This window comes from Benincasa hispida, chromosome 11 (genome assembly GCF_027475165.1).
Source record: "Benincasa hispida cultivar pf3 chromosome 11, pf3_genome.v1.1, whole genome shotgun sequence".
NCBI classification, from domain to species: domain Eukaryota; kingdom Viridiplantae; phylum Streptophyta; class Magnoliopsida; order Cucurbitales; family Cucurbitaceae; genus Benincasa; species Benincasa hispida.
In genome coordinates, this window is record NC_143488.1 from 29055048 (window position 1) to 29076540 (window position 21493).

The 21493-nt window shown below is 35.2% G+C and overlaps 2 protein-coding genes across 4 annotated transcripts; one reads left to right on the plus strand and one right to left on the minus strand.

Moving 5' to 3' along the window:
- Positions 1-7662: 7662 nt before the first annotated feature.
- LOC120090372 (Xanthine/uracil permease family protein) lies at positions 7663-19529 on the minus strand. 3 transcript variants are annotated; one of them, XM_039047988.2, is made up of 10 exons: positions 18246-19529; positions 16790-16887; positions 16373-16543; positions 15655-15755; positions 14979-15114; positions 10768-10818; positions 9548-9835; positions 8740-8974; positions 8273-8553; positions 7663-8162 (listed from the first exon to the last, which is right to left on the minus strand). In XM_039047988.2, the coding sequence occupies exons 1-10, from the start codon at positions 18958-18960 to the stop codon at positions 7947-7949; spliced, it is 2292 nt and encodes a 763-aa protein (XP_038903916.1). In that variant the 5' UTR covers positions 18961-19529; the 3' UTR covers positions 7663-7946. The 3 variants fall into 3 exon arrangements, with proteins under 3 accessions (XP_038903916.1, XP_038903917.1, XP_038903918.1); XM_039047989.2 differs by lacking the exon at positions 10768-10818; XM_039047990.2 differs by lacking the exon at positions 7663-8162 and having other exon boundaries at positions 8424-8599.
- Positions 10999-12760, plus strand: LOC150032564 (uncharacterized). Its single transcript, XM_090307472.1, has one exon. The coding sequence runs from the start codon at positions 11473-11475 to the stop codon at positions 12211-12213; it is 741 nt and encodes a 246-aa protein (XP_090163598.1). The 5' UTR covers positions 10999-11472; the 3' UTR covers positions 12214-12760.
- Positions 19530-21493: the final 1964 nt, after the last annotated feature.

Here is a 21493-nt window from a genome sequence, read left to right on the forward strand (position 1 = left end):
AATTTTTCCCCGCAGGGAAATTCGCGAGGACGGGGAATGGAATAAGGGGCCGGGGATGGGGAAGGCTTCCCCGTCCCCGCCCCGCCCCGTGGACATCTCTAATCTGACCAAATACCAAAAATTTACAGAATATAAATTTTATAACAAAAACATACAGATTGTGCATTTAAAAGATAATTGCAACATGCTTAAAAACAGAGATTACAAAAAAGAAAAAGAGTTTAAGAAATCTTACCCTTGAAGAACTCTTTTTCACGAGATTTCTTCTCTGAATCTTGTCACGAACAATCTCGAACCCTCTAACCACCAATAAGGACACCACCACGAGATTTCTTCTCTGTATTCTCTGGGTGAGAATCTAAGAGTTTTGTGGGCTGTAGCTATTGTGGAAGAGAATGATTTTTTAGAGAGATGAGAGGAAGTGATTCGGATTTTTCTCAGAACGTTTCAACTTTTGTTCTACCCACTAGTACGTTTTAGAGAGAAAAGAGAAGAAGGAAGTTACAACTCCCTTCCAAAATGATTTTTAAAAATAAATTAAATTAATTTATTTTCATAAATCAATTTAATATATATATTTATATGATAACTACTTTATCATATAATATATATTAAACTATATGTTATATCAAATATAATACACAACCTATAGTTTCTATATTGTATCAAATATAATATAACTTATAGTTTCTATTCTCTCACAAATAACATTTAATATAAATTTCATTTATATTAAGTTTAATTATGTGAATCAAATTCATATAATTAATATTTGAATCATATTCAAATATTTATTTCCTCTCAAATAAACTTTATATTATAATGTATCAAAATACATTATATTAATTATATCACATATATTATAGTAATTATATCATATTATAATTATCGGTCACCAGCCCTGTTTCTCTCTTTCCGGTTGCCAGAATCTTGAGTTTTTGGGTGTTTTGGTTGTTTTTTAAATGCCCATTGATATTGGTCTAGGCCCAAGATTTAATTTGGCCATAATTTTGGATGTTGGGTTCAGGAATTTGAGGTTATTAAGTAGGCTGTCCAGTGGAGTAAAGGTTCGTTTTGGTGAATTTGGCCCAGTTTTTTGTGAGTATTGAGATTTTGGAACCTTTTTGGAATAGTTTTGGTGCTACAATGTGGATTTTAAATTCTTAATTTTGAGTTTATGTGTAGACTGTCTTCCCTGTGCTAAGGTGGAAGCATATTTGGTAGCAAGCCACTCGATGGGTAAGAATTGGAGACTGTTTGGGATGGGTTTTATGTTTTGTTTAATCTTAAAAAAAAAAAAAAGAAAAAAAAAATCGAAGTTGCTTTTGGTAATTGATTTAGGGACTTGACCCAAGATCCAAGCTAGGTCAAGGGGAAGATTAATTCACCTATTATTATAATTTATTTGAGGTAAATGTCTTACTACTGATTTGCCTTCTAATCAATTGTCCCAACCAAATGATGATGTTAAGACTGTATGAACATATAGAATGTTATGAAATGTTTTGATTACGCTTCTATGATGTATTGACTGTGGCCATTCTGGTATTTTTCATGGATTATGTTGCCGTGAACATGAAGCAGGATATTATGTTTCTAATCTGCTCACTGAATGTGATGATCATGTTAATATGATGTGATTATATTACGATGTTTAATGGTGGACTGTTGCATGCTAGTATTGGTGGTAACTGTTAGCCTTCTTATTAAGCGGTGTACTCTTTATGACTGATATGTGCTACATCACACCTATGACTGTTTTGTGTTCCTTCGGGTTTACACCTATGATTGTTATGTGTTTATTTGGGTTCACATCTATGACCGATATGTGTTCCTTCGGATTCACACCTATGAAGACATATATGTGTTCCTTAGGGATCATACTTATGATTGATTTGTGATCCTTTGGGATCACCACGATTGATATACTATAGGATGTATATTGATGCCTAGATAGGAAGGTTAACATGTTTACCTAGAGGGCCCAGTAGTAGGTTAGTTACTGAGTATTTCATACTCATCCTTTCTTCTTTTATGTTTTTCAGGTAAGGACAAGAACAAATCGATGAGTGACAAGCAGGACCCATGACCGTGTCATATGGGACAAGAAAATCGTTTCTATTCCATCTATGTTTTTAAGTTATTTGAATTTTTAATTTAGAACTCGACGTTAGGTTGAAAACTTTATCAGTCTAATTATTATTTTTCTTAACTATTTTAGGAGCCCCGAACAAGGATTTTTATTTATTTTTTATTTATTAATTTTATAATTATTTTGGAAATTGTCTTTATCGTTTTAATAAATTTTTCCTCTATGGTCGAAGTGCTTGAATTTTAAATGTGCATTTATGATTAACAATAGGGGAAAATTGAAAAAAAAAAATAAAAAATTGACTGGTCAACACCTCCATATTTGCAAATATCTTAAAGAAATGATATATTTTTAGATTTTTTTTCTCTTAATTTGCTATCTATTACAAATATTCATATATTTATTATGAAATTTTAATTGTTAACGTATTATATTTATGTTCATTTATATAAAAATATGAAAGTTTGAATTGAGCAGCAAAAATCAAATTCTTCGATGGAGAGAAAAGGAAGGGAAAAAGAAAAAAAGGGAAAAAAAAAAAAACAAACCAATGACCCAACTCAAAAACAATGAGTAGAGTTGGGTTGACCCTTTATAAAGAACGACTAAGGTTGAGTGTAAAACCGATCCAAATTTTCAGATTGATCCAAAAAAAGAAAAATTATAACAAATGCCTACCTTAAATACCCATGGTTGAGAAATACCTAGTTTATTGGGTATATTGCAAGTATGCCTTATCGATTTTTGGGTAGGAGTGAGAATGATTTTTTTCGATTATACCCCTAATATATTGGTAATTACAACTAGGTCATCTCTAGTATATCGAGGAGGAAATTGCTGATTCTGTTACACACGTGAGATTAGTTTTTTTTTTTTTTTTTCTTTATTTAGTTTTTTAAATTGGTTGTTTATTCAATTTTTTTAATATAAAAAAAGAGATGCGTTGGTTTTTTTTGTTTAGATTCTATTTTGTGTATTTTGGTTATCCAATTTATCCCATATATATATTGATATTTACAGCCGAATGACCCATACTTGTTCAACAAGTACCTAGGTAACCGTCATCCTGTTAGGCAAGCAAAGTTTGTGTAGCGTTTTAATTACGTATTGACAGCAAAGCCACATTAACCTAATTATGAATAAAAGTTTGTAAAGAGTCTTAAACCTAATAATGAAACATAGTATACGTAGACGGCAATAAAGTCAGCAACATGAACGAACACAAAAGGACGCAAGCCTAATAAAGTTATCATGCACTCTGTATTCACATATGTACAAGAGCACAACAAATCATTCCATACATGTACATAGTTTATACCAACAACACATGTCTACAATCGTGTTGTACATAACTACATCAGCATACACGTGCATAGTTATCAGGAGCCCAAGATGACAACATGACAATATTCATAGCTTAGTTGAATCGGCAACCTTCATAGTTTAATCAACAACAATAGAAGTAAATAACAACCTTGTATGAAGCAAATGGAGGTACCAACCTTATATGTAGATACAGTGGTAGATGAGATTTGCTCCAATAAGAGGTACATGTTAGTGAGGTTGTTCCAACAGACCGATCAAGGGTTTACCATGGGGATGTTCTTTGGTGAAGGTGGCAGAACGGTCAGTAAGGGATTGATTCAAAATGGAGGGATACGCTTCATGAAACCATCTAGGAAAGGTATGTGATGTTACATCGATTTTTATTTTCTACATGAGGTTTAAAGAGTTACACTATGAGTATGTTTACTCTTATTTTGATGTAAATGCACTTGCATTAAAAGTTTATATAATTAAAGTTGATTTTATCAATATTTGAGACAATGTCCTTTCAAAATGCTATACAAACTATATTTTTACTTTTATAGTAGTACAAATGCAAACAAAAAAATTGCTATTAAAAGTTGATTACTATATATAAGAGTAGATATTATAATGAGATTAAATATGTTATATGTTTTTATAGCGTTTTATTTTTACTATAAAAATTGTTATTAAATGTCATTCATATCATTTTTGTAATACTATGAAAAGTTTTCGTAACATTAAATTTATGTAATAAAGAATGAAATTCTTATAGCTTATTTTGTAGCATTGAAAAAATGCTATGAAAAGTTTGGAACTTTCAATAACACCGACTACAACAGTGTGCCTAAAAATGCTATGATATGTTTTTTGTAGCGTTTTTTCTTTATTATTTAAAACGCTATCAAAAAATAATCATAGCATTTTCGCTAAAGCCATGAAAAGTTTCATAGCATGAAAATATGCTATCAAAAATGAACTTTTTATAGCACTTTTTATAGCATTGAAAAAACGCCATGAAAAGCTTGTGACTTTCATTAACATCGCCTACGACAGCATTTCGAAAAATGCTATAAAAAGTCTACGATATCACTTTTTCAAAATTATCATATGTGATATTTGTTGTAGTGTTATTTTATCTATGGTTTTTTTTTCATTTTTCATTAATAATTTAGTGTTATATCTGTCTTATCTGTCTATTTCCATCATTATACGACATACAGAGTTAAGCATCATTCAAGCATACAATCAACTAAACATCATTCTTCTATGAATTAAATATAGATGTCATATATTGTGTAATAATAGTCAAATATCCCCTATAAAGTTTTATATTCATTCATATCCCATTAAATAAATATAATCATTCATGTTTGATAGCACCCAAAATCTATTATCTTAGTATCTTTAATCTTGCTCGTTTATGATGTTTGATGTGTTTATATGATTATATTTATAAGATCTCGAGCAAATCACACATTCAGGGGCATTAAGAGCCATAAGGGGTTAATTTGGAGTAATTAGAAGCTAATTACAGCAACCGGACTTCAAAGAAGCGAAAAAGACGAAAATATTCCCATGGAGGCTGGTGTAGAGCTTGAAACATTTTCCAGAAACAAAGCACAGTAGCGCCGTGGCACTGCAGATTTAATAGGGGCAAAGGTGCATCAGCGTCGTTGCACTAACCCAATGCTGTAGCATTGCGTCGTATGCCGAGGGCCTATTTGGCCCTACACTTGCGGTGCCACACGATGTCTATTTAATCCCTCTTCGATTTTAGGTCATTTTTATGCACCCAATTAGCCTCCAACTTATTTTTCATCCTCTTTCACTCTTCCACTTCTATTTCTTCATTTTTATCATGTAATCTCTTAGAACGATGCCTGCTTCATCACTATGAAAAGTAAGATCTATGGATTTTCTAGTTTAGAGGATTTTGGAAGAACCTTTTGTAACTTTTGGAGGATCTGGGGCTTGAATGTGTATATTTCTAGCTCTTAAACATCACTGTCTCTTGTTTTCATTCTTTAGTATGTGTGAATGTTTAGGACTAACGACCTAATCATTTATGTATGCTAAATGCTAGAAATTTTACATTTAACCATAATCGTTAGGTGTGGGCTCCCAAAGTAGCATAAGTTGTCTCATGGGCATATGTTTATTTTCGCAGCACTTCCAGTAGCGACATATGGTTGTCTTGAGTAATCTAGATATAGAGGATAATCAATTGATTAGTTAATCGGCTTCTTCGTTAGCTAATCATGTCATGGTTTAACCCTAGAACTTACTGCATGTGTTTGGTTAATTAATGGATGCTTTTCATTGTTAGTTAATCGATACATAGATTAATCAAGATAAAAATTTTATTGATAATTAAGGACGCTTAATGTTGGCTTTTCCACTTAAGTTGACCATGTGTTTAAGATGATTGAATGCTATCCTATGATCAAGATTACATTGGGTAATTTTGTTCTTCTAAGCTAGAACATTTCGTTAGATTGTATTTCTATCATTTATTTTCCTTCGCACTTTATTTTCATGCATCTTTGAATCTCAAACCACACCAATTCCCCCTCCCCCCTCCCTCTCCCCCTCATTTACCACTTTAACCGAAAATGAGTTTTGAAGAACTAATTTTCGTACTTCCATATAGATCGATCCAGTCTTGAAACTGATACTATTTGTTGGTTGAAGTACTAGATCGTGAATATAAATATTATTTGATTGATAGAAAGTCTGAACAACTTTGTATCTATCAATATAGTCTTTATTAAGCTCCATGTGGAAATCTACTTAATCAAATTTATCTAATGCATATAGATATTCATCCTCATAAATATGTGAAATAAACTTAAACGTAAGATATGAAAAAAAATGAAAAACTTAAATATCTCCATTTCCACATTTTCATTGTCATGTTACTGTTTTCACATATATACTGTATATATTTTTATCATCTTTGTTAGTAGGTTTAGTGTATATATGTGGACCACACACACATATATATATATAATCACTTGTTTATTTGATCATTTGTGTAGAGGATATATATACATTAAAAAAACCATATATTCTATGTATAATACTAATAGCGAAGAATAATATATTTTTCATTATATGATCAAATAAAAATATATAAATATATACAAACAGAAATTCTTTTTATATATTGTCATATAATTGATGCAAAATACATCATTTTGAGGCTTATCAAACACTACATTTTTTTTTTTAATGATTTTTTAAAAAAAAAAAAAAATTAGAAAATGCAATCCAAACGCATCTCAAATAAAATTTGTAAATTTTAAGAAAATTTTACATGAAACTTAAATCCTAGTAATATGGAATATGCCTCTCATATAATTCTCTTTTTTTTCCCCTTTTTCCAACTTAACATTGGGCCTAAAATATTAACTAGTTAAATCATATACACTTGACCAAGAAGTCGAGATTTGAATTCTTCTACCTCATGCTGTTGAACTCAAAAAAATAAATAATTAGAACATAATAGAAATCCTTAGTATTGTCTAGAACATATATAAAAATTTTCTAAAATTGAATTACTGAGTTTTTATTGAATTACATATTCAGTAAACACATTTAACTAATCATAACATATCCTAATGGATAAAGACATATATTATGATCTCAAATGTTAAATGGGTCAATTGCTCATCCCTACCATTTTTTATTTTCTTCTTAAGATCATATTTGGATGAAAAGGCCATATAGGATGGCTATTGGTCAAGATATGTACAAAATTTCTTCTGGATCTATAACACTAGATGGTAGCAAAGAGTTTAATAGAAGAAATAAAATTCCAAATTTTTTCTGGAAATTGAAAATTTCTCTTCTGAAGATCCTCTGATTTCTCTCCAACTAAATTCTCCACATTGTAGTCCTAAACCTATTGGTCCACAAAATAAGGCCGCCTTTCTCAGACTAAGTTGAATGATAGCCTCACTTGTGGAATTGGGAAAACACCAATGTAAACCAAAGGTATGAAGAATATTAACCCGCAAGCCTTTTTGCAACTTCACAATGAAGAAAGAGATGTTCATGATTCTCTACCCCACTTTTACACTTAAAAATATACCTACTTCGATCCACACATAATCTCGAACTCTTCCTTTAAATTGCCTAACACGACATAATTCAATTGAAATAACGTGTGTATTCTTTGACCAAAAGCAGTTCAAATCCATAACTCTGTATATTGTTAAACTACCAAAAAAGAAAAAAAGAACATTTGAATCATATCATTGGTGTCAATTTGCCTTGAATGGAAGACTTTCATATAAATTTGAGACCTACACTCTCAATTCAATTCCTTGGTGATATACGGTAATGTAATTACTAAAAAGAATGCTTTAAGTAATTTAACAATGAACCATCCAGGTTTGACAAAAATGGTTGATACACCACCAAATTTCCACATCTTGTAAACCTATAAATGCTGTGTGTATGCCATATCTAACCTTCATCACGACATGCTAAGACTTAAACCTGAAAGCCAACCTCGCATCGAGGTATGCCATTTTCCTATTCACAAACACTTAGACCTGCAAAACAACCTCAAAAACCTTTTTGGGAGGGAGTAAGTTGCAACTAGAGATGGGTCATTCTTGATGTCTTCAGCATGTGACCATATATACACTCCTCGCTCTTGTCGACTGCCTGGAACAGTGTTTTCGAGTACGATGGCTATCAAGAACGTCACGACCATGTTCAAGGACATGAGGGCATTGAATACAAAGTCAAACTGCAAGATATCTCATATAGTTAGGATCAGCGGAGAAGAATCAAGACAAAAGAATTTGAAATGAAGTTGTGATTCGGAAACTGCAAGAGATATTAATAGTAGTGACTCACTTGTTTGTTTCCTGTATGGGTTGGTCCATTAGAAGCTGCAGCATAGGGAACCAAGTAACTAGGCAAAATCAAGCTAGTTTCAGATTGGAACTGCTGAAAATAGGCAGGAATTGACAAGCCAAGGAACAATGAGACACCAACTATTGTCATGTTTCTGATACTTGCCGTTTGACTATACTGCAGTGTGGAAAGACCTAATGCAACAGTTAGAGCCCACGTGAAACAGAGAACGGAAGCAGCCAATGCCAGTGGGATGGAGGCAAGAACAGCACCAACTTTGCCTTAAAAAAGAAAATTTGTTGGTGTCCAACAACCACTATGTATCAGCTTCAGAAAAAAAAAAAACAAAAAGAACCACTATGTATAAAAACTTCAACTGTTGGCTGGGGTGTCAGTAAGCATTCATAAAAATTGGTAAATACTCAAAGAACATCTTTGATTTTCCTGCGATGGGATGGACAGTTTACCTATGAATGAGACGAAAATCAAGAAAACTGCCCCAACTACCAATGCCCTCCGGTTTGCCACTTTTGTTACATGAATAGTATGTACATTTTCTGTTAAAGTTGTTGATCCAGCACCTGTACCCCAGAGTCCAGCCAAGATACTACAGAAACCTTCCAAAGCAATTCCTCTGCTAACAATTCCTGGAGTTGGTGGCTTTGAAGCAACATGCAAAGCCACAGTGTGATAGGTACCGATCTGAAAAAAAGAGTTATCTTTCTTGATTAGATGCCTGGGTTCAGTATTCCAAAAAGCACATATTGATATCGGTGATCTTTTCTACAAATTGAAAATCCCTGAGGAATAAACTACTTTTACGAAGTAATTTAATGCCAAGCGTGTGGCTTGTCTATTCAATGACACCATGACTCTGTATGTTCTTCCTTAATTAACACAAGCATAATTCAGAGTAAACAATTTGACACGTGATGATGCTTACTGGGTTTACACGGATTTCTTTTTTCCTTTTCAATTTAATGGTTAAACTACACGTAAACTATGGTTAGGATATCTTCAATATATTATATAAATTCTTGACACTCCTCGTGTTTAAGTTTGAATATTAATTTATGAATCTCCACTCATAACCATAAATCAGGATGAAAATAACGTAGTAGAGATCCTGAATATTTGACTTGGGAATATATCTAGTCTTGACAATGATCGGGGATAGATTTCAAGACATGGGAATCAAGTGCAAGGCAACTTCCCTCGTCAATTGTTGTGAGATCAAGTAAACAGACATGGTATATGTGTTCTCAAGGTACTTACAGAGTCCACTGAGGAAACCAGAGAAACCATGATCATGATAATTGAAGTTTTTATATGAAAGATTGGCACACCCCACTGCAAGGGGTAAGGAATTCGAACCCATGCGGCAGTCCTCCATGCACTTGAAACATCAGTTCTGCAATGTTTCATGGTATATGCATGCCTTCTACACGCATCTACTATGATATTTGAACTCGGAACATCTGGGCTGCAGCCTGTGAAATTATATGCTCCTCCAGCAGTCAAAAAGAATGCGTATGCCCATATAATCATGACACTAAGAGGAACCTATAATCAACAAAAGAAGAATTTAAGATCAGTGGTATCGAAAAACATGAACCCCAACATACCCATCTAAACAGAATTATGAAGCATCAATCATACTTTAAAATGAAAACTCATAATAAACTTTGAACAAGAAACTTATCATACTTGGAAATCATTAATTTACAACCAACTTGACTAAGGAAAATAAGAATGCACAACCTAAAACCATTCTCCTGAGTATTTTACTAGTTTGTTTGGAAAATAGAGCAAATTCAGGGTTTAGAAGAATTGGTAACTTTGATAGTAACACGCTTGACATATTTATAACCAACCACCATGCCTAGATTTTATTTAACGTATTAGGGCTAATTACTTTCTGATGGTTTCACTTTAGTCTTTAGTATAAAATAAACATTAATTTTATGTTATATTTTCAAGCTAATAAAAATAAACCACATTAAAAAGTAATTAACCAATGTGGAAGACTCCATCATTATTTATATACTTCCAGATTCCAACCGATTAAATGATCAAACTCTCTCCCATGATTAAAGAGTTAACGTTAGAGGATTCTAGTATACAGTCCAACAATTATCAAGAGTGTCCAACGCATTGCAGGAACTCATACATTCTCCAAACTAATGTGTCTATGCTCCATAGGTTCGGGGGTTGTGGTTAGGATAGATCATAAACGTTTCAAAGGTCTGGTCAGTACAGAAGTGATCCAAGGGGAAAGAAGACCTAGTTGAGCTGAAACTTAAACTATACTTCACAATTGATTCAAGTGAATTATAGAGGACTTTTTACATCCTTCTAGCTTTCTTTGAGAACTAATTTTCATAAACTTCTTTTGCTAATGCAGTATTTCTTATGAAGAAAAGAAAGATAGACTAAACCGAAGAATTTGTTGCAACAGCCAAGTCACCATTCCTCTAAAGATAAGATATATATACCGCATAAATTCTGAATACACGATGGCTAAATATGGATACTCCTCGAAGGTACTGAAAAAGAATAAACAAGCAGCAATTGAGTAACATGTTAGGCACAAGAAACGTGAAAACTGTTTGGTAGAGCAAAATTTTTTAAAAGATACTTCATAGAATTTTTGCAACCGATGAATAAAGTGCTCAGATCTGAACTTTTAGTAACAACGTACTAAAATGCTTGGTAATCAATTTTTTTTTTTTCCTTTTTTCAATGAAAAAACTGATAGGCCTCGGGTCACTAAGGTGTATGTACATAAGCGTGTGAGAGATAAGGGAGAGCGAGGTATGTAATACGTGTGAGAGAATTGAGAGGTTGTGCAGGGCCCAAGGGAATATTGTTAGTTAGGGGCCTAAGAGAGGAGTATGTATTATGATGGGATTGTAGGGAAATTTATCTTGAGTATTTTCTTGATTGTAATAGCTCTCTATGAGAGACCTGGGAGAGAATAAGGGAGCACTCGAATTTTCTTCCTCTGTGTTGATAAATAAATTGATTTGGCTGAGGCCCATCAATTTTGGTATCAGAGCAGTAAGACTTTGGTATGGTGGGAAAGATGGAAGGAGGGTAGTAGCTATGGAAGAGAAGTTGAGTGAAATAGGTGAGAAGCAATCGTCGTTGGAAAGCAAGGTGGAGGCTGGATTCGAGTAGTCGAACGAGAAGTTTAAGTGATGAATGGGCAAATGAGTCTGGTTTTATCGCGCCTAGATGTGTTATTGGCAGAGCCGGGAACGACATCGTCAGAGAGGACAATATCGAACAAAGGGAAAAAACCAGTGGATTCATCGCCAATGGGGTCGAAAGTAGATGAAGAGAAAAATGGGATTCACGCACCTAGTAGTAAAGAAGTTCCTTTGTTCGACATGAGGCTGAGGAAACTAGAGGTGTCGAGTTTCAAAGGGGAAGAGAGGGAGAATCCCAATGGGTGGTTGCACCATATGGAACATTATTTTGTGGTGAATCGTTTATCAGAGAAGGACAAATTGGATACAGTGGTGCTATATTTGAAAGGAAAAGCATTAGATTGGTATCAATGGGAAGATGATTGCCGACAGGTGGGAAGTTGGTCACGATTTCACGAGCTGCTGTTGGACCGATTCCATACGTCGAATGAAGCTAATCGATATGCATGGCTGATGAAACTTCAGCAGGAGACGACGGTGAGAGTGTACCGCCAACAATTTGAACGATATTCTGCTAGGCTGAAGGAGCTGGGGGAACAAGCCCTAGAAAGCAAGTTTGTGTGTGGGCTGAAAGAAGAAATCCAGAGTGAGATGAGAAAGATGAAACCAACGGGCCTAAAAGCAAAAATGACAATGGCCCAATTGATTGAGGAAGATCAGCTATTCCAAGAAAAGAGGTTTAAGCAAGCTAGCTCGAGAAGTGGCCAAGTTCGAAATCGAACCCAATAGCTAACGGGTCAGGTTCCAGTGGAAGCGGGTCGAATGCAGGTAGGTCGAGTGCCCGATTTTTTCATTTAGCCCTAATCAAAATTCTACGGCTTCGTCAACCACGATTACCCCGATCCGCGATTCAACAACAAAGAGTGGGAATACTCTTCCTTACCGTCTATTAATAGAGGAAGAGATGAGAGCAAAGAAAAGGGCATTTACTTCAAGTGTGATGGTAAATTTAGCTTTGGCCACCGGTGCAAGAAAAGAGAGCTACAATTCATGTTTGTGTAGGAGGGGGAAGATATGTCGCCTGACGATGAGGCCGGAGAGGTTGTGCCTGACAAGTCGGTGTGGAAGGTGAGGTTGAGCGGGACGGCGCGAAAACGGAGATGGCCAATCTATCCCTCAACTCAATGGTTGGGTTACACTCACCTAAGACCGTGAAGGTCAAAAGGAAGCATTCACGGATGCAAGAAGGTGGTTCTAATTGTCGAAAGAGCCACTCACAATTTTATTGATGAGGAATTAGTGTCGGAATTACAGCTGCCCGTGTCACAAACCGGAGAATATGGGGTTATTTTAGGAATGGGAGGATATGTTCGGGCGGCCGGAATTTGTAAAGGTGTGTTCCTCACTATTTATGATTTATCCCTAATTCATGATTTCCACCCTTTGCCTTTAGGAAGCTTAGATGTGATCTTGGGGGTGACTTAGTTGGAGTCCTTGGCTAGAATCGAAATGGATTATCGTTTGTCGATCATGGAGTTTCAAGTGGGGAAATGGATGGTTCAGCTCTGCGGAGACCATAGTTTGGTGAAATCCCAAATTTCATTGAGATTGATGATGAAGACACTTGGGAAGGACGACCAAGGGATGTTGGTGGAACTCAATGCTCTGGATACGGGGATAAAGGAAGATGGAAAGGTTGAGTTCCAAAAGCATGTGCTCCAAATTCCTAAAGCAACTCGAGCAGTTCTTCGACAATTTGAACAAATGTTTGTGATGCCAACTACTTTGCCACCCGAAAGGCATCATGATCATGTGATCGAATTGGAGCCTGGAACAAGACCTATAAATGTTCGACCGTATCGGTATCCTCAATTCCAAAAGGACGAGATTGGAAAGATGGTTCGTGAAATGCTGATGGCTAGAATTATTCAAACTAGTAGAAGCCCTTTTTCCAACCCAGTTCTCTTGGTTAAGAAGAAAGATGGCAGTTGGCGGTTTTGTGTGGACTATCAAGCCCTTAATCGAGCGACCGTGCCCGATAAATTCCCCATTCCAGTGATCGAAGAGTTGTAGGATGAGCTGTTTGGTGCCACTATTTTCTCAAAGATAGATTTGAAGTCTGGTTACCATCAAATTCGGGTACGTAAGTTAGACATCCATAAGACTGCATTTAGGACTCATGAGTGACACTATGAGTTCCTAGTGATGCCCTTCGGCTACAAAATGCCCCTTCAACCTTCCAAGCTACCATGAACGACATTTTGAGGCCTTGTTTGAGAAAATTCGTGTTGGTCTTCTTTGACGACATCCTCATTTATAGTCGTTCGATGGCGGACCATGTGGAGCACCTAACGATTGCCTTAGACATATTGATGGGTAATAACTTTTTGGCCAACTTGAAGAAGTATCAGTTCGCAGTTACTTGTGTTAAGTATTTGGGTCATGAGGTTTCGGCTGAGGGAGTAGTGGCTGATTCATCCAAGATTGAAGCGATGCAAAAGTGGCCAAAGCCCAAAAATATTAAAGAGTTGAGGGGCATCCTTGGTCTGACAGGATATTATCAGAAGTTTGTGGCTAATTACGGATCGATCCTTAATTATCCTTCGCTATGAGAAGGGATTCAATGTCGTTGGTGAGGTTGATGTGCAGTTGCTTGACCGAGATGTGATGTTAGCTACTTTGAAAGAATCAATGAACAAGGCTCAACAAAGAATGACCAAGGAAGCCAATGAGAAGCGACGAGACGTGGAGTTTGTTGTAGGGGAGTGGGTCTATTTAATGTTAAAGCCTTATCGTCAATTATCCTTGGCTCGATATAAGCACCTGAAACTAGCCCCATAGTTCATAGGGCCTTTTCAGATTACAGAGCGAGTGGGAAAAGTGGCATATCGATTGAATTTACCAATGGGTACGGGATTACATATTACCATGTATCTTTGTTGCACAAGGTTGTGGGTCATAACTTGCCCGTCCTTCCCATTCCAAAAGACTTAGCGCCTGACTTGACTTGGCTTATGTTCTCCAGCCAGTGGAGGTATTGGGGGCACGCGATTCACCCACTGATCAAGGAGCGTTGGAGGTGTTGATTCGTTGGGAAAATTGTTCAGCAATTGATGCCACTTGGGAGTTAGAATTAGAAATGAGAGAAAAGTTTCCTAAATTCCACCTTGAGGACAAGGTGGCTATTTGGGGGCAGGTAATTGTAGGTCTCGGGTCACTAAGGTGTATGCACGCAAGCGTGTGAGAGATAAGGGAGAGCGAGGTTTGTAATACGTGTGAGAGAATTGACAGATTGTGTGGGGCCCAAGGGAATTTTGTTAGTTAAGGGCATGAAGGAGGAGTATGTATTCTTTCGGGATTGTAGGGAAATTCATCTTGAGTATTTTCTTGATTGTAATAGCTCTCTGTGAGAGACTTGGGAGAGAATATGGGAGCTCTCGAATTCTCCCTCTGTGTTGATAAATAGATTGATTTGGCTGAGGCCTATCAAAAACTTGACTTTTATTGAGCTTGGTAATCAATTGTTTAACTTTTAACATTAACAAGTCGCTTACCAGGGTGAATATAAGAAGCAAAACTATATGTGGGATGCTGATCTCCACACAACTACCAGCTTGTGGAAAGCCATAGCTGAAAAATGCTAAACCTATGGCAGCAACCGTCGGTGCAACCACAAGCGGGTTTATCAACCTACAGATTATGAGAATGAGCATTGAGTAAAATTCTTTGAACAGTTATAGAAGACAACAGAATATCATTTTCATATATGAGGAGACAAGAGCTTAGAACAATAATTTCGTACATTCAACAATTTAGTTCCAGTATAAATCTTGCTGTGTAGCACATGACATCAGAAAAGAACAAACACGCTAAAATGATGAGCTTATCATCATTGCTAATCTTAATTGGTCTCCTTAAAGTTCTTCACAGGATATCCAGTTCCCCATCACGTTCTGGTAAATTTCTAGATTGTTAAGGAAGAACTTATCTAACATTGAAATTCTGTAACTATCACTCTCGAGATAGGGAAGATTGTAATTTAACACATGCTGCAATTACTTTTGCTCAATAAAAAATAATCTTCCAACTTTCATACGGAAAATTGTTGGGTAAGTGATGATCAAAAAGATGTACAAGGGACTAATTTTATACCTTCTTCATAACATAAGGAAAGTGTTGAATCAGTGATAATGGAATTGATCAGCACTATACCGTAACAATTTGTATTACCTAAGGAAAAGGGACATTAAACCACTGAATCCTAAAATGCTTTGAAATATTGAACTAACAATTATTGCTCCCTGCAGTTCTCTCATTATATGCCGGAATTTCTGTAGGAAAAGAGAACAACGTAATCAACTATAAATATTAGATAAACTTTTCAAAAGGGTTAATTGATACATATCGTAAGGGAGAAAAATATAGAATATTATTATTCATGATGAAGCTTAAACATCCATAGTAATAGTTGGTGGTAAGAGAGAATTCGAATCAAAATAGAAATGAAGATAAAAGTTACAAAAATGTTGAGGGAAAAAAGCACTAGTGCATCTTACTCAGAAAAATGATTCATATACATCAGGTATAATAAATATTTTGAGTTTTTTCTTTTTTATTACAGACCAAATTTTTTAAAGAAAAGTTAGAGAGAAATAAAGGTCGCCTGAAAGAAATATATGGCCAACACAACCTGGGATTAAGCAGAACTTTTTGAAAAGAATTCTAACTATAAGTAATATAAAATAGAAATGTCTAAACAGACTAGTAATACAGGCCAGAAGAGAAGCATTTAGAGGACCAAATTCCACACCTCTATCCAAGATCCCTCCACTCCCATAACACCCTTCAATTCCAGGTTTCGAAATTTTATGAGAACAGTTATCTCTTTTGTAATACAAATCAGTACTTTTTACAGCAGAGAGGGTCAAATTCAGTTCTCAGAGCTTACATGTTCAGTCAAATTGCGGTACTCCTGAGCATTCATGATAATTAGTGCTGGAGCCAAGTACACAAATGAGCTTCCTTGAACTAATGGTAGTCGAGTACCAAAGTAGGAGTGAAGAATTGTTGTAATGCCCGAAACCAGTAATAAAGTTGAAATTACTGTAGCTGTATCTTTCTGTCATTATTGAAATAACACATGACTGAGCAAGAACATTCTGACTCCATTAAAAGTTGGACAAGATTGGGCTCAGTAGCTGCACATCAGTGAGCAGCCAGGCCTGCTAACTGTGACTATAATAGTCATGAACTGAGTTCATAATTTTCTAGTCCTATATCTTGGTAAACAGGCTTGTTAGCACACCTGTCTTGTCCTTAAGATTTTCATTTGAAATCAAAAGACGATAAAAAAAACGATGCTTACATCTGTTCCACCCATGGCTGGTACCATGATCAGGGGAATGAAAACAACAGACCCAACCAATGACAAAAAATGCTGAAGGCCATAATAAATTAGTGGAACTGCAAAGACAGCCAACACAAACATTAGAGGCATCTACAGCTACATGGTGAAACATAAATTTTTCCTGGATAAAATATTTAGTTCCATTTTTTTTCTAAACGGAAACACTCGTTCATTGAAGTAGTAAAAAGAGACTAATGCTCAAAATACAAGATACAAGATAATAGCTCATTCATTCAATTCCATTTCGAATGAGTTTTAAGCATGCTCGTTTATTCGTATTTAAAAAGTTTTAGGGAAGCACACATTGAAGTGTGGCTATGTTAACCTTATATCACCGAAAACTAACCAAAGTGAATAGCCATGCATAAGTTCAGTTTTCTCAGCTGTTTACAGACTAAACAACCGACGAGCTGGTCTGATGGGAAAAGGTGTTAGAAATTAAGCTAGATACATAATGGTTAATACATTCCTAGATACAATACATGTATTTCTAATTTCTTGATACATGCACATCTAAGTACATGTAATTGTTCAAGCACATGAATGGTTTATATACATGTACTTCCATTTATTTTATGTCTTTCAGGATATATCTCTTGAGTATTATATATAGGGTTCATTTCCCTCATTCGTAATCAAGTAAAAGTAAAAATCAAATTAATGGAAGCAAATTGAAGTTATAAAGAAATTGAGTTTCAAGAGAACAATATTCTTCTCTTTTGTGTTCTTGAGTTTTATAAGAGAACAAGTTTCTTCTCTTCGAAACTTGTGAGATTTACAGTGAATTTTAGAGTGGGTTCGTCAACACTTCCAACAACAAAAGGATGCTGAAGGCACTTTTGGTAACCTGTAGGAAATATTAGAGCTGAACCGTGGGGTCATTCCCTTGTCACCTCACATTATCTTACATGATATGTGATTATCTATCCATATAAGTCTGTCAGAGTTGAAACACATCCCAGTTGTACGAGATTAGTTTGATTATTATTTTGTAAAATTGACCTCTAGATCTGACAATAAAATGTAGGGAGCTGAACTTAGGTATTCTGAAGATTAGCTATAATAACAAAGGACTTGTAAAGAACTTCATCCTTATATTTAAATGTTAAAAGTTAATTGCCTCCTGGATATTAATTAATTAAACAAAGAAAATATCGAAATTTGTTTCCTCACTTCCAATTTTTGAAATGTAATACAAAGCCTAGTGGATTGAAATTTCTCTTTGCACTACACAACCAGCAAAACAACAAAAATGATTGTAGGATCTGCTAGTATTCTGCGTCAATTCGAATATAGTTGTCTCATATTATGCCAACTAATTAATTACGATGCACTAGTTATGATGAAAATCAACATACTAATTTAAGAAAGAAAACAAGTAACAAAATTTTGAAAGAGATTCAAGAATGCTAACCGTAACCCGGATTTTCAGTTGGCCCAAGTTTCATTCCTGAAGGTCCTCCCCATTCTCTTTCCGTAGCTTCCATTTCACCTATATTCACATTGATATCCTCATCTCTTCTATCTCTGTCATCTTCCATTTTAGGCTCAGCTGCAGGAGAAACCAAAGGTACCCCATGGGCATTTCCATTAAAATCTCCATCACTCTGCCTATTCGCAGCCCCATCCACTTTCTCACTTCTTTTAACATTCGTCACTTCTCTTTCATCCTCTTTAGCTCCTCCCATCAGAGGTTCGATTCCACTTCGTCTCCTCTCTTCACCCCTCACTGCTCCATCTCTAAACCTCAAAACCCCTTCATTCTCAGTCCTCATTTCTCCTTTTCCAGTCCCTGTAATTGGTTCCACTTCAATCTCTCTGTTAGGTCTGGTCCGACCCAGAATCGGGTCGATCTCGATTTTGGGGGACGACCCACCGCCTCTCCGTTCGAGACCCTTCTCCAAATCAAATCTAGCACTCTCATTCTTCTCCCCAACACTACTAGTTGCTTCACCAGAAAACGTAGAGACAAAACCAGTCCTCTTAGCCCAAGATCTTAGCTCTCTCGGATTGTGATCTGTTCTGGGTACGAACCGATCGACCATTGGGCCATTTGGGAGCATCGAACCAAGCTTTCCTCCACGTTTTCCAGTCTCCACCTTGTCCATTGCCCTCGACCCAGTATCCATCTAAGTTCTTCCTAAAATGGGTGTACCCTTTTCTTCTTAAAAACTGATAACAAAACTCCCAAAGTAGAAGAAGGCCCCAGTCCCAGTCCCACTCACAGTCACAGTCACCCCTTACCCATTAGTACAAACTGAAAACGATGAACAGTTTCAAAAGAAAGAGTAAAAGCAAAGCAAGATAGGACTAATGTGGGGGATGGACAGAAAGGTTTTAGAAGGTGCGTGACATTATTGTGAAATGAATCAGTAACCCCATCTGTTCGAAGAGCATAGTGAGTGTACAGAGAAAGGAAAGTGAGCTTCAAACCTTTAGCTTGAGGTATCTTTTATCCACTTCAACGGATTTGCATTATAATTAAATTGGATTACCGCCGAAAGTCGCTAACAGTGGATTGGAATTCGATGGATCTTTGAGCCACTGAGATATTAATTGAAGGTTGTAACAAGAACAGTGTACTGTTTTTTTTTCCCTCCTCTATCTTCTTCGTCCTTTGGAACACAATAATTTTGTTTAAATCTGAGTTTAAAGTTGTTCAATGGAGTTGCTTTTGATGGTAGAGTGGAGGAATCTTGCAATTCAAGTTTATCCCACTCCCATTTTGAGTATTTTATGCTCTATTACTTGAAATTTCAACCTAAATCATCATTTTGATCCAAGTAAAAATAAAAATGAAGAGACATTCTCTTTTCAAAAGTATAAAGATAAAACACAACCTTTTGAAAATATAAAGACCAAAATCAGTCAAAAGTTAAAAATATAGGAACGAAAATCAATATATTAAAAGTATATAAACTAAAATGAATCAAAACAAAAAATATAAGGCACAAAATAGTATTTGAACCTAGTTTCTAACTTATTGGTTTTTCAATTTAGCCCCAATTTTTTTTAAAAGAAATTCAAGTTAGTCATTTATGTATGTTTATGTAGTGAATGATGGGTTGCTAAAAATTTTGAAGAGAAAAGAAGTCGTTTAAGAAAAGATGGTAAGTTATATCCATTTATTTTGAACTTTTGAAAACAAATTAGTATTTATCATTCATGTCAAAGTAAGCTTAACTTAATGGTATTAAGATATGTTCATTTCTAAGAGGTTGGGGGTTTAATCCTTCATCTCGTAATTGTTGTACTAAAAAAAGTATTTGTCATTATTTGATGATAAATGTCATCTAATAATGATAAATCTGCATGAAAAAATATATTCAAGTTCCTTTCTTAAATTAAAGTATAAAAATGTAATTAAAAAAATCAATGTATAAAAAGAAATGTATTCAAAAATTTTCTTAAATTAAAATATAAAAATGTAATGACAAAAAAAATGAAAAAGTTTGAACATTGACTTTTTTTTAGTTTTATAAAAAATATATATATAGTCAAATTTCTTTCTTAAATTAAAGTATAAACAATGTAATTTCAGAAGAAAAAAAAATTGAAAAAGTTTCAAAATATACCTTTTCTAGTTTTAGTATAGTTATAAAAATTGAAACATAGCAAAATGTAATCAATTCTCCTTCTAAAATTAAAGTATAAAAAATATAATTGATAAAATAAAATAAAATATAGTAAAAGAAACATAAACACGGACTATACAAGTTCAAGAAGAAAGAATTTTGTAGAGGCCCACAACCACTACGATATTTGGACTCTTCAATGAGTTCTACAAATCGGACTCACAAAGCAAAATGAATCTCAAGTCTGTGATACAGGGTACTAACCTACTCCACTGATCAAGGTACTTTCTCGTTTTCCCTCGTAGATGATGTAAGTGTTGGGATTGGTGTCCTAATTCTCCCAGAGTCTCGTTGTTTTGTAAAGATACACATTGTTTAATGAATAAAATAAGTGTTATTTAATTTTGGCATTTACGCATATCCAATAAACAAAGCTCCTTGGTTATCTTATGTGAACTTATGCATATATATGTGATATACAAGTGGATCATGTCTTAAGTGATAACCTAAATAGGTATGTAGTATGAGGATTAAGATGAGATACCTGATCCTGGTGACACTATGAATACGACCCACTTTGTAGAGGTTTGCAAGTGTTGTAAACTACTACAGATGGTAGATCCTGACCATTCATGTGGAGACGTACGAGCTGGGGTGTCCTATACAAAGAGTTTGTATAAGATCTGGACCTCGAGATGACTAGACTCTGTATTTAACGTCGTTGATACTAGAGACTTGCATCTCACCTAAACGACCATAGGTGACACGACTTCAATACTAGGTGTTTTGGGAACTCCTGCCTTTGAGGGCGATCCTTTGATTAGTATGGATGAGAGTGGCTAGATTGCCAACTCAACATGCCTACCTTTTTGGGGACTTGTCTGATCTGGGAGCTGGGAACTCAATCCACAAGATGGAATTCACTCCTTTCCCAAAGCAGGGATAAGTATAGAGATTGCTCTCTTAAGGGCTGATACCGGGGCTTAAACATAGTGGCCACAACTTCTCTTTGGAAGAGAGAACTCAGTCATAATAGGACTATGACTTATGTTCATTAGAGGGATCAGTGGTACTTAAGGAGTTAGAT